General features: G+C 36.7%; 1 protein-coding gene across 5 annotated transcripts in view; it reads right to left on the reverse strand.

The window, feature by feature from the left end:
- rsrc1 (arginine/serine-rich coiled-coil 1) overlaps positions 1-14,767 on the reverse strand; it is a 380,738-nt gene that overhangs the window by 174,721 nt on the left and 191,250 nt on the right. For all 5 annotated transcript variants that reach the window (XM_048604651.1, XM_048604653.1, XM_048604654.1 and 2 more), the window contains one exon: positions 12,105-12,156. In XM_048604651.1, the coding sequence (XP_048460608.1) occupies positions 12,105-12,156 (52 nt within the window). The remainder of the gene's footprint in view (positions 1-12,104; positions 12,157-14,767) is intronic.

Genomic DNA, 14,767 nt, shown 5'->3' on the forward strand with positions numbered 1-14,767 from the left:
TTCCTTCTGTTTCTTTCTCACCACAGTTGCTACCTGACCTGGGTGCTGCCAACAGTTACCCTTTTTATTTCAGATTTTTCACAGCTAATGTATTTTGCCTTTATTTATGTACGAGACTCTGCATAATTCAGTTTACAAGTGATTTTTTTAGCTTACTGTAAAGGCAAACAAATTAATTTAAACATTATTACTTTACATCCTTTCTAATGAATGCATAATTGAACCATCTAAATATAAAAACATGCCTCAAATCGAAACAATATGCATTCTTGCACTCCCATTATTTTCAGGAGGAGTATAAAATTCGGCTACCAGCCATCCCTAACAATAATTTTTTTTCATATTATGGACCAAGTATTTTAAGACCCCATTTTACATGTGGAATATCACACAACATGTTCCATATAACATGGCAAATGAATATACTTAACAGGCTAACCCTGTCCCAATACAGAGCAGAACATGTGCGGCAGATTGGTCAATTATAAAAAGGCACTATATTTTTATTTAGTTAGTCCAAATTGAAATTTAAGGAAAAAATATGATGCAACACAATATATCACAATAAGATCATCCAGATGAATAAAAAACTAACTGATATTTTTGGAGGATCCTTGCAACGTCCTCCTTCCAGATATTTCATTAAAAACACAACTTACAGGGAAGCAAAACAATTTGGTCATTTCTGATTTAAGCCAGAATATAAATTTTGTCACATGAGATTATGTTTGGTTTAGGTATGGTACTATGCACAAACGTGTTAAACAAATGTCACAAATATAATGAAAACTATAAATAGCCGAGTGAGAACTCTTCAGAAACACAACAAATACTGAAATTAGAATATTGCCAAAAGGCAGATTTTCACACGTTTCCCATATGTAGCCACCTGTCAGTAATTTTTTTGTTCTCCATATCTTCCCACATACAGATTGGCTGAATGGGATCCTCTTTTATTTTTAAAACAGTTCTTATAATAAGCCTAGGCCTCTGAAAGTGAAGAGTGATCCAATTAGTTCCACCAGAGTAAAATGATACAGTCTATGTATGTGGTCTCCTCTGCCACATCTGTCAAGGGCCATTTCGAAGTTCAGGCTCCTGCAGAGTTCAGATCGCTTAATGCTCTTATTTACTGTGTAGGCATTAGGGAAAATCCGACAACTTGCCATTTCTCAAATGAATTAACCATAAATAAAATGATCTATAAAATAAGTGTACATATGCCACTTACTCAGAGTTTCCTTTACTTCAATATTCAATTAAACTGGAAGATCATGTTTTGTGTGATAGTGAAATACTGAACTGAAAACCTGATTTAACTGCAGATTTCGCTAACTGCATTTTAAAGATGCTAAAATTAAGTTAAATAGCATCTTACAATAACAAATATGCAGGAAATATATTAGACTTTGAGAAGTTTTTCAAAGGATTCAAGGAAATAAATCACTGAACACCCTCATGGTTTGGCAATTCTAAGTGACAGAAGCTTCACTAAATCCTCTGTTTACACTCGGGATTAACTAAGAAGATATTGAGCAGCAAACTGAACTGTCCATGGTCAAGGGAACCTGCTCTCTGTCAGCCATTGGGGCATAAGGACAAAGCATGGACCTGGCAGGAAGTGACCCATAAATACATCTTTACACTAGATTTATACAAAGAAAGTCTGCCCGTCACAAACCCCATATGACCATTAACTGCCCTGCAAGGCTTGCCAGGAGGCCTAATTACAGGTCTACAGAGTCTAATAACAAAAGCTGAAGAGCTTTAGCTGAGGGATGATCTGCTTCATACTGACTTGAGAGAGTCCATATAGTGTGACATTAGAAAAGGGCCCTGCTTTAAACCTCTCCAGGGACACAAAACAGGATCCAAGTCCAAGTAGCCATGTGTAACTCAGCTTTCTACAGCTTATGGCATCAGTTTTGTAACATTAACATTCAACTTCTATGTGCTTAACATCTGCTTAGGAAAGCCAGATTTTCAGTCATATTCTCCTTTGCACAAAAATGAGGATTAAAGGTAAGTGAAGGCCATTAAAAAAATCATGTGTACATAAATGAGCAACATTTGTACTTATACGCTCCGGTTGTATAAAATAATTTTCATTTGTAGCAACGGTGTGGAAAAATAAGTTTCAGGAATGGGTTAAGAATTTTGCAGGTCTTTGTTTCAAATCCTACCCTTTCACACACAAAGCAGGAAAACACGTTGGAATTCTAATACAGAAAAATATTTGCAATATACATATAGTATATTACATTAGTGAGCACAAGTATGGTAAAAATCTGAATTGTATTTTCTTCAAAAGAAGGATGACTGGCAAGGTGAAGAAATGGTATGATTTTCAGATCGGCTGTATGATCAGATCGTTTTAATGTGTAAGGGAGACAAAGCTTGGATTGGCAACAGTAATTATTTTCTCACACAAAAACTATAAAGTTCTGTAGCATTCCCCAATTGCTTATAATTCCATGTCATATGTGTATTTTTATCATTTATAACAAATAAGTGCAATACAAATTAAGATCCATGATACAGCATTTTCAAAGTATATTTTTGTATATTGTTCTGTGAGACACAAAGTCAAAAAAAAACAGCCATTTCCAAATTAGAAATGAAAATTCTGCACAATAATCAAAGATTATACATTGCACATATATCATACTAAAATGACACAAGGTAATAAATGGTACTAACATTCTCGAGGCTTTTTAAAACTTGATTGAGAAAATGGAAAATTTGAGATTCAAGGTGATAGCACGTGTGGTCAGAATTTGTTCGAGGTGTTCAGAAGTTTCGTAGAATTTGATTAGCTATTGTCTTCATTCATTAATTGACCCCTTTTCATGTCATTATATTTATGTCATGCATTTTTACATTTTTTCTCTTTTCATTGGTTTCTTGCTGTTACTATGGATACTGCCAAGAGAGCACTGAGGTAGAGACTGGAAGTATCACTGATTCAGGTTAGAGGTCATTTAACACTTCATGGAGTTTCTGATTTACGCTTGTCCAGGAAAGTTCATGATGTTATCCCATTCATGCTATTTAAATCACTCTTGCACACGACATAAATGTTGAACACTGCATCTGAATGCCACTTGTATGGCGAACCCCAGATTTTACAGAAACTTGATTTTGACTAGCTATTGTATATCTACGATCAATATTTCACACCACATTAATTCCAGATCTAAAGTAAAATACCAACAGTAGGAAATTTGCTAGTAGCTTGAAGATACTAGACATGGGGCTGTGTCTTACTTTCTGTTTTATCTGCGATAGATATGAAGGTGATAACCCAACATAAAGTCAACAGCCCTAACACGATCAACAACAAAAGCTGAATTATTTAAAATACATCAGACACATGTCAATATTGGAAACCCAAGAAGATTACTTAACTAATGACTTACATTTCTCATATTAGTTGTTAGGTGATCACCTGTGCCCTTCCAACAGATTTTGCTTCTGTTTTTATGTTCAGCATTTGGTCTCATATGATTACACAATATAAACCATAATGACCTTGCAAGTAAAGTGTCAATTTGGCTGAATGTTAGCAATCCCAGCTGGTCAAAATATTGCATATTCTAGCCATCCACCACCATCCTCTCCACAAGCAGGTTTTGAGCAAATCATCTTATGCTAAAACAAACACTTTAGTGCAGCTCTGAGGGGCTGCTAGATTGTCTGGACGACTCTTAGATTCATCTTAGGCAATTATACTAGATCAAAAGTTGTAAATACCATGACTAATTAAGACAGTGAATTTAATAAAACTTGTAACTTTTGAATTAGCACTAGAAAAAGATGATGAAAGTCGTCAGATCAAAAGTCTGACCCGTCTGACCTACATGTTGCTCCAGTTTCATACTAAATGGCAAAATCTTAATGTTCAATAAACAATAATGCACAAACAAATTAAGGTGAACTGAGAAGTTCTCATAATGCTATGTGAAAAGACAGACAATTCCATAGGTGCCCTGACCAGCATGTTTTACTCGATCACCACTGCTAAATATAGATTTACTGCCTAATTATCTCACATTTTACTTGTGGAAACCTACTTTGTACAATTTGTTGGTGTGTCTGTCTGCAAGTGACAACATTCAAAAATCTGTTCATTGTGAAACACTTCAGGCAACCAGAAACAGTGAAAGGCACTATGTAAATAAAATTTCTGGTTTTTAGTACAAGTAAATACATTTCAAGGAAAGAAACTTGTTTGGCTTGCAGCTCATGTTTCAAATGACTATTCTAAATATGAAACATCTCAAAAAGTGAATATTAATTATAAAAATAAATAATGCTTGGCATATTTCCATCAAGTAGAAAATTTTAAAAAAATTAGAAGACAATGATCTCATACTCCACAAAGAAAAAAAGCCTATCATGACAAGAAAGCTTCTCCCAGTTGTCTCAATTCATTCAGGGTGCAATTATACCACCTTCATTGATAGAAACCGGTTTCAGATAGACACTGATGCAAATGTAGCTAAACCAATGTCATCAAATAACAATTTGACTCCTGTGCACATTAAATCTAGGAGGCAGCTTCATTTCTGCTTTAAGTTTGATCTGGTGCAATGCAGCTCCAGTATTTTGCTCTGGTGACAAAATGACATTAAAAATTAGCCACATGTAGAACAAGTTTGCATGCATCAAAGCTGCACATCTCACTCCACAGAATGTGAACTCCACTCCAATCTGAATCTGTAGCCAAATTTGATTCTAACCTAAAATACGTCTATTGACTCTTGAGTTCCAATAACATACCCTATTATGGCCTTTGATCTTATTTGATACTCATCTGTGAAATGAGCTTCTTGGGGTTGCACCTACTGAATGTCCCCATAGTAGTAGGTGATGATGCAAAAACCTAAACAATCACACAATTTTTATTATGTCCAGTTGTGATATATATATATATGTATATATATAAAAATATCAAGTTAACCAGATTCAATTGACATTATTTTATTGTTTAGGTTAGATCCCTCTAAATTATGCCATTAAAATAACAATCACAATCCAAATTGCTCCTACAATTCAAGTATTTCCCATTAGCAACTTCTATTTGGATTTAATGTCCTTTAGCAAATGTGTCCTTAAAATAACATTTCCAATGCTTGCTTCCAACTAATAACATGCTTCTCATTAACTTCCATTTACTGTAAAATACAGATTTATTTAACAATGAAGCCAAAAATTCAACACATTATATAATACTACATTAGCATCTTTATAAGTTAGAGCATTTTAAATAAAATTTATACCAACTATATTTACTGTACTATCAATGCACAATTTGGATCAAAATTAAATTGCTTCATAAATTGGAGATTTGAAGTAATACTCCAGTATTCAGTGATTTTTGAACTATTTTAAACAAAATAGCTATGAAAGACAATGAAGAATGTGATCACTGTAAATACATTATTAGTCCTTGGGTATTAATGACTACATTTGCTGAAAGAAATTTTGCCCTTTTATCTTCAGAGAAGAACTAAATAGTTACATGCTGTGTGTGGCTGAATTTGTCATCCAATATCTTTAAATTAAGGTCACAAAAGTGGAATTCAAATAGCAACCCTTTATTTCCCCAACAGAAACAGGTTCCTGTTTCCTACCTAGAGTATATGCGATCCATTATCTCCTTCAATTTTTCACTTTAAAAATAAGATGCCATGCACTATATATTTCATTTGAATCACACAGATTCAAGACTGGGATGATATATAACCCATAGTAGCTTTATCATATTTTGGAGAGCAAGGTTAAGAAATAAATGCTGACAGCTCCATGAAAATTAAACAAATTGTACCATTCAGCTCACAACCGTCACATCTATTTTGTAATTATACGCTTCAAAATATATTAAAAGTACTCCAAGTTATGTATACAATTTAAGGCATGACCACAATGCTGTTCCATTCCTTTACTGAAAAGTCTTTTCTTTGGGGGTGGGGTGAAGAACTGAGATAAAAGCATACGTACTTTGCAATTTTAGCCAGAATAGTGAATAAAAATTGCGTTCAATCAGATACCACATTTCAAATCAAACACTTATCTATGTTAACTGCAAAAGCAACTGAAAGGAAATTTCTTTAACATGTATAAATAAAACTAATGTATTGATTGTGCATAGTAATTTACAAAAAAAAGTACATTCAGCTTTCTAAGATAATACTAAGGCAACAGAAATCACTATCAAGGTGACAGAAAATTAGCTGCAATTTATAAAAGAGGTATCAAGAAGTATGCATGTTACACACTATTTTCTTCCTCTTGAAGTAATTAACTCCTTGTGATTTGCAGTGGGCTAAACTACAATGCCAGTACAATTTACCAATTGTATGCTACCCATGTGGCCATGTATTCATGTATGTTTAATTATCCTTTTCTTGCTAATAATGGCAGCATAAACAGTGGGACAGGTAGTGCAAGAAGCAAACATAAAAAATGAGTGAAAAACACGCTGAGCCCAGGATGAGGTCTCAGCATGTCCAAAAGAGATTGGAAAACATCAGTACACAGACAGAGAATAGTACATCCCAAGTCCTTGCCATTTTGTATGTAGCTGCCAATAATAATGATATGCACATTGATCCTCTTTCTCCTTTGCAGCCATGTCAATACCATGAAATTTCTGATTTCCAATGTCATCAAATTGGCAAATGATTATACAGTAAATTGCTGCCACTTTACCAACGTGGTTGAGAGAACAGTATACATGACTGCCAATGACGATGAAGCTACTTCCTTATGCCCACCCGATCGAAAATTGGGAATATCTTTGCAAACATGCAAGACTCTTCAATGACAGTGTATATCACGTTTCTATACCAGTTGGTCAGCATTTCATCTAAACCTATCTGCATAATAGAAAATGAGGAACTGTGTCTTGTGGTAACAATGATTATAGTCAATGTCCAAACCATGTCCTGCTTAAAGATCTGCCTCAAAAGGAAACACAAGATCAATGTTAAATTATGCATAAAACACATGACGGTGAGGTTAATAAAACTTCTCCCCAGTAAATGACTTTGCCCTGATTATCAAGAATTATTCCAGGAGTAAATGGTAAAGTTGTCAATTGGAGATTCACTTGTTCTCCAGAAAAATAAGAACAGACTGAAAATTTGGTTGTTGGGTTCAGAAGTGCATTGCTGTAAAGTAATCTTTATAAATAAATGCATAAGAGAGCATTTAAAGATTGACTCCAGTTCTATCCTTCACCACCTAGCTTTCTGGTAATACATGTCAGCAATGTGTAAGAAAAGATACACCCCAACCCGAAGAAAACAGGCCAGCAGACAAGCATCAGATGAGCTGTCAGGGAACATGCTCAATTACAAGCAACATAAAGCAATGTCCTGAAATCCCGGCTTTGGCAAGGTGGAAAGGTTACATCTCTAAAAACATTTCAAGACAGGATAGAATCATGGCAGACAGCTGGCAATAACAAGATCATTTTAAGTTGTTACAATGTTAAAATTCATTCAAAGTCAGGTAACCTGATCCTCAATGTCCCTGAGGCACCTTCAAGAGGGCTGTGGCATGAACCATTGTTCAATGATGTTATCTAACATCAGGATCTTGAAACCTTTGCCTTGAGACAATAACTGGAGAGCTATAGAAATACAAGTACTCAATGTAATCAGATAATATAAACACAGAATCATGGAACAATTACGGCACAGTAGGAGGTCCTTTGACCAGTTGTGCCCATGTAGGCCTCCAAAGGAGCAATTCATTTCATGCCATTCCTTGTTGTTGTTTCCTCATAGCACTGTAATTTTTTCTTTTTCAAATAATAATTCGATTACTATTTCAAAGCTTCATTTAAACTTGCCTTCACCATATCCTCAGACTATGCATTAAACTTAGCCTCTAGCTGCATGAAACGGTTTTCCCTCATATTGTCGTTGCTTGTTTTGCTAACTAACAAGAATGCACCCGGTAGTTCTCGATCTTAGACCATAAGATAGAGGAACAGAATTAAACAATTCGATCCATGGAGGTCGTTCTGCAATTCAATCAGAGCTGATGTGCTTCTCAACCCCATTCTCTTGCCTTCTCCTTGTACCCCTTGATCTCTTACTAATCAAGAATCTATCTCTGTCTTAAATACACCCAATGACTCGGTCTTCACAGCTTTCTATGGCAATGAGTTCCACAGATTCACCATCCTTAGCTTGCCTCTGAATCAGAAGGATGTGGGCTCGAGGGCACCCTAAAGACTTGAACACAGCACAGGCTGACACTTCAGTGCAGCCCTAAGAAGTGATGTATCATTGGAAGTATCATCTTTTGAATGAAAAATTTAGACACAGTCTTCAAACTCAAGTGGATGTACAAGATCCAATGGTGCTATTTGAAGAGTTCTTCTGGTGCATTGATCATTTTCTATCCCTCAAAAATGAATAGATTATCTAGTTATTACCACGATGTTAACTGTGAGATTTTGCTGCAAGGTGGTTGCCACCTTTCCCTAAATTACAATGGTTACTGCACATCAAAAATACATAATTGGTTGTAAAGCACCTTTGCGTTTGCTGAGATTGTAAAAGGCATGACTTACATACAAGTCCTTCCCTTTCTTTATATGGATTATCAATGTATATAGAACACTCAAATAACAACCTGGATTTTTCTCTCAACGACTGCACAAGACTGTTACAGAGTCATAGGGTTATACAGCACGAAAACAGACTCTTCGGTCCAACCAGTCCATGCCAAAAATATCTATAATCCCAAACTAAAGTAGGCCCACCTGCCTGCTCCTGGTCCATATCCCTCCATGCCTTTCCTGTCCATGTATCTATTCAAATGTCTTTTAAACACTGTAATTGTACCCACATTCACCAGTTTGTCTGGAAGTTCATTCCACATGCAAACCACCCTCTGTGTAAAAAATTTGCCTTTTATGTCTCGCCTCTCACCCTAAAAATGTGACCCCTAGTCTTGAAACAGCCCATCCTCGGAAAAAGACAACTACCATTAACTTTATGTATACCTCTCAGTATTTTATAAACTTCTATCAGGTTGCCTCTCAACCTCTTACAGTCCAGTGAAAGAAGTCTCAGCCTTTCTTTATAACTCAAACCTTCCATACCTGGCAACATCCTGGTAAAGCTCTTTTGAGCCCTCTCCAGCTTGATAATATCCTTCATATGACCGGGTGACCAGAACTGGACACAGTATTCCAGAAGAGGCCTCACCAATGTCCTGTACAACCTCAACATGACTTGCCAATTTCTATACTCAAAGGATTGAGCAATGAAGGCAAGCGTGCCAGACTGTTGCTGGCTTTGCCCAAGAGTGGGGAGTCTTGTAATATTCAGAGGCAAGCCATGCACATTGCTGGCACAAGAACTGATTTTAGTCCGCACTGAATTTTAAACTCTTAAGTTTTTGATTGCTTTGAAAATTGCAGGAAGACATGCAAGATATATAACACTGGTATGGTAAAAGGTAAAGTTGTTACAGTTCTACCAGACCATAGGGATGCTCTCTCATTAGAGAGAGGCGACTGGTCGTGGCTTAACCCAAGAGTCACCACATCTCAGGCGAGGAGAGAGATTGAGAAGGAAAGTCCTTCATGGCTACCTCAGCCAGTACAGGAATTAAACCCACACTGTTGGCATCAATTACCGGCTGCACACCCAAATGAGCTAACCGAAGAAAGGCTGACGCTTATCATGTTTTCCCTTTGTTGATCTTTACAACAAGTTAGGGTCTCATTCAATCAGAACTAATTCATGTCAGGTGTGGAAAGAGAGATGGAGACGTTCCTGTCTGTAGTTGGCATCATGATGTCCAAAAGAATTGTTGGGGCATGAAGAAATTGTCTCCTGCTTATTGTGGCCTCTGATGTTTGGCAACTTATTTTCTTTACAGATACATATGACAGAAGATCTTATACCATAAAATATAGAAATTTCAACACACTAGTGATAAAATCAACTTAATATCTTTGTGGGTTTAACTGCTTTTACATTATCAGGGGACACAAAGTAAGCGCTTAAGACAGTCACCCAAAATGGTGCCAAGATTGGAATTCATGGCTTGTTTTCACATGCAATCTAGAAAGTGCCTGGTTTAACAAAAATAAAAATTCAAGAGAAGTGGCATATAAATCTTTCTTAATACTTTTCTACGTTAAACATATCACACTGGTGATTTTCATATCAATCAAAAGTATAAACAAAAGATACAGAACAAAAAGAATCAGTGAATTGTGTTCTGCTGAAAATTCAGGTTACTAAGTCTACATAACACATTTGCATAGCGGTCTCCAATGTTTATTGACAGAAATTAAATGCACCTTTCTAATACAATGGCACAACTATTCCAATGAGTGGCAATCCCAGTCTGGTTGCCATTCTGTTCGTATCTTTTTTCCATTAGTGCTTGAGCTCCAAATTTCTAGCCAGGAATTCTGATCCAGGCTCCTTCAGAAAAGCGGAGCGTCACTGAAATTAACACAATTCTCCCATAGCATAGGACAGCCAGAGGAAATCAAACTATGCACCTTTTTTTGCAAGAGTCAGTGTGCCATGCTCTGAGATTTAAACGTCCAGCAGCACATCAAGAGATTTCCTTAGTTACTGTGAAAGACTAAGTTTGAAAGGTAAATGTGAGGTTAAGGTGGCAGTTGGTTTCAGGGTTAGAGTCCTAGGCGAACTAGCATTATTTAGGGGTGGTAAGAGGCTATGGGTTCAGACTGGCAGTGATGGGTCAATTAGGGTTCAGGCCAGTGGAGTTCTTGGTTCCCCGAGCGGGGATGGAGAGATGGTGGAGTTGCGTTGCATTGCTCTGATGGGTGGAGGGCATTTGGCAGAGGACTGGGGATGTAGGAGCTTGGGTGAAGAGTGTCTATGTGGTGTGCACGTGAGAGTGTGCATTAGGTTTGGGGTCAGTTTAATAGTTACTGAAAAATTGCATTGGATTTTTAATCATCTAACTTTTCATGGAAATGATTAACTTAATGGAAGCTAACGGTGTTTTTTTTCTACAGGACTCGAGGTGTTCTTTGAATTTTAAATTTCAAAAAATTAAAATAACTTGGCAGGAGAATTTCCTCAAACCCTTCAATTTTGCAGAAAATTCTCATGTTGTAAGCTGCATCTGCAATTCTGCAGGGCCCCGATGTACAACTTCAGCCTGTGTGTTCTAGTGACCATCTAGCCAATAAAGCCAGCCCCTATTCTACAGTTAGACTCTTTCTTCAACCTTCCCATTGTACACATGTATCCCTACATACTCACTAGTCAAGTTCAAGTTGCCACACCTTCAGAAAATATCAGTAACAGAAGAAAAAAGCTTGTTTCACCAAAATATCTGTTCACATATTACAGTTCAAAGTGAAAGCAGTCTGACTGCTTGAAACAAAACCAAAGTATGTGACAGTTTTACTTATGTTTCAAGGATACTAACATTTTAATAGATAATAATTTCAAAGCATTTCTCAGATAATTGGTAGACACTCACATGCAAATTGTAAAAACACTTCATAGTCAGGGAAAGGGGAAATACATTGCTAAAACCTATCAACATTAATGTATCTTTTATAAGTAAATGCACATTATAAATTTAGAGCTTATACAAGTTTAACATTTTTACTTAACCCGTTCAAGACAACTTATGACATGTCTGGGGGATGCAGGACTTGAACCCAGGCGTTCTGGCTCAAAGGTGGGGATATCACGACTTCACCACAGAAGCCCTCCACTTATACAAACATTGCTTGAATTTTAACTTTCAAAAAATTAAAATAACTTGGCAAGCATATACAAATTAATCTTACTGCCAAAAAAAGAAATTTCACACAACATTTAACAACCAACTTCAGAATGTGATTCCAGCAAGCTAAATATCTAGGATTAATAGCTTTTACAAAATAACATATTGCTTTATTTTTGTGAGGCAAAGCTTATTTATCCAACCAAGAGAAACATACTGAATAAAAATGTAAACAGTCTCCAGAAAACATGTACACAAATATGTGAAGAAAATTCAATCTCTCTTGGTTTTAGATCATGTATGATACGTCAGGAATAGAAACCAATAAGTACTTCAATACCACAACCTACCAGCAGCCTGGAGGACCAACTGTAATCTTGCTTTGGCTTGTTCTGCAGGAGACTGCAAAACAACAAAGACAAACACACATCAAAATAATGGATCTCTGTTTAATGATGACACAGTCCAAAGGATTTCCATTCATCAAGACATAAAAGAACAAATGTGCATGACAATTCTTTGGGTAATCAAAAAGATTCAGCTCTCAGGAAAATAGTTTGAATGATTGGTGGAACAACTTCACTTTCATTTTAGAGTGGAATAGTGTCACCCATAAAATTGAAAACTATTGACCAGCCAACACTTAACATCACAGTTAAAAACTGTACACAAAACTGAAAACCAGGTTCCCAGTTACAAGTTTGAAATTTCTGCAAAATGGTACTTAAGGTGTACCTGATTTTAACAATACTGTTTTAATACCCAAGACATTTGTCATACAAGATATTAAGCCGTAAAAATATAATTAATTGTACTGTGACCAACATCTTGCACATTATACATATCACATGAACCCAAAAAAAAAGCTTGTCACCAATAATATTGTTACAAAAACAACACATTTTCACATGCCTACTTGGGTGCTGTACGCACTATAACAAAGTTCCAACAAACTAAAAAGATGTGAAGTTTGCTTTAATTCTTTGTAGTTTGGGATCATTAGATTATTTAAGGATTTGCATAGTCAGTTCATACACATGTACCACCACAGCTCCTTGCAATCCCATTCAGCAAAGAAATGTTCATATTTGCATAATCCTTCAAAGGCATCAGCCTCCTCCTCCCCCATGCAAATCCTCAGATTTAACACTACAGCTTCAAGTATTATCAAAATTACACTTTTTGTAACTTTGTGAGATGCAAATACATAGGCTACTTCGTATAATGGTTTTGCTAAGACAATCCTGAGAATACAGAAACATTATGGGGAGACAAAAAGCATCAAACTGTATACTGTAATGTGTTTCAGGTACTTTACAGGAAAGCTTTCCAATACAGCATAATGACATGCTTCTGTTTATGCAATTTTTTTCCCTTTTCCTCAGCTTCTAGAAACACTGAGTTCCTTGTGAGGATACACCGCCAGTCTTTTGCTAGCTTGTCAAAAGCCATTTTTTAATGAGAGTTCTGGAGGCAAGAATAACTGACTATTCAAAAACAGGAGCCTTCATGTTCGAGCTAGATCATCTCATCTACCCAAGTGTAGTTAAGGCCACTAATTAGCTTCTCAAGCATATATATTCTCAAACTTGAATTGTTGAGGCTCAGAATCTCTCAACTCCTAACTCCCTTAAGCATGTTCACCATTTACAAAGCACAAGTCAGAATTGTGATGGAATACTCCCCACTTGCCTGGATGAATGCAGCTCCAAAAACACTCAAGCCGGGCACATCGAGTTGAAAGCATCACCACACTCATAAACACTCACTCCCTCCATCGCCAATGCTCAGTAGCAACAATGTGTTCCATTTACAAGATGCACTGAAAAAATTCACCACGGCTCATTAGACAGCACCTTCCAAACCCATGACAACTATCATCTGGAAGGAAACGGGCAGCAGATACAAAGCAACACCTCAAGCTGCAGGTTCTCCTCCACACAACTCACCATCTTGACTTGGAAAGACATTACTGTTCCTTTAGTGCTGTTGCGCCAGAGTCCTGGAACTCCCTCCCAAATGGTTTGGTGGGTCTGTCTTCATTAAACAAACTGCAGCAGTTGAGGAAGAGAGCTTACCAACTTTCTCAAAGGCAGATAATCAACAAATGTTGGCCCAGCCAACAAAGGTCACACCCCATGAATGAATTACAAGTAGAACTGACTGCTATTACACTAGCTAAGACCAGCTAACATTTGAAAATATGGGGACGAGACTTGGTCCTAATAAACACATTTTGAGGAAAGACATATTAATATAGCACCTTTCCATGATCTCAGAACAGCTAGCCAAGTGTTCTCAAAGCAGTCACTGTCGCATTGAAAAAATGGAAATCACCAACTGTGTAAAGGAAATTCTGACATGTAGTAATGTGATGAAGACCAGATATTTTTTGCACTAATGGGTCGGGGATAAATGAATAACTCATTGAATATATTAGAGTGGACTCCATCTTCTCAAAAACCAACAAAAGTACCACCACCCCAATCAGTAGCAGTACATATAAAAATAAGTTTTTCGAAGTAACTTTGTCCTTTCTCGCAACTTATAGCATAGGAGGGAGGCAAACAAAGTATATGTTTATGTACATTCCCATGGGCCAGAATTTTCCTGAAACAGGTCCTTAGTTTGTCACCAGAAGACTCCAATAGAAGCAACTTTTGTTTGAAATTCAAAATATTCATGGGTTTAGGTTCCATAGAAACATACAAGTCAGAGGAAACGGCGGCTATTTGGGCCTTCAAGTTTGCTCTGCTGTTCAATGAGATGATGGCTGATCTGTTTGTTTTGGAGTTCCACGTCTGCATCTGTTCTGGATAACCTTTGACTCCTTTGCCCTACAAGGATCTATCTAACTCTGCATTAAAAATATTCAACAACCTTCTGACACAGGAAATTCCAAAGTGGTACAATGTTCAGAGAAAAAAAAAATCCTTGAACTCTATCCTAAAAGGGGCTCTGCTAATTTTAAAACAGTGCCTCCTAGTTCTGGACTCATCAACAAGTGTAAACA

This window comes from Rhincodon typus, chromosome 13, assembly GCF_021869965.1.
Source record: "Rhincodon typus isolate 14 chromosome 13, sRhiTyp1.1, whole genome shotgun sequence".
Taxonomy (NCBI): domain Eukaryota; kingdom Metazoa; phylum Chordata; class Chondrichthyes; order Orectolobiformes; family Rhincodontidae; genus Rhincodon; species Rhincodon typus.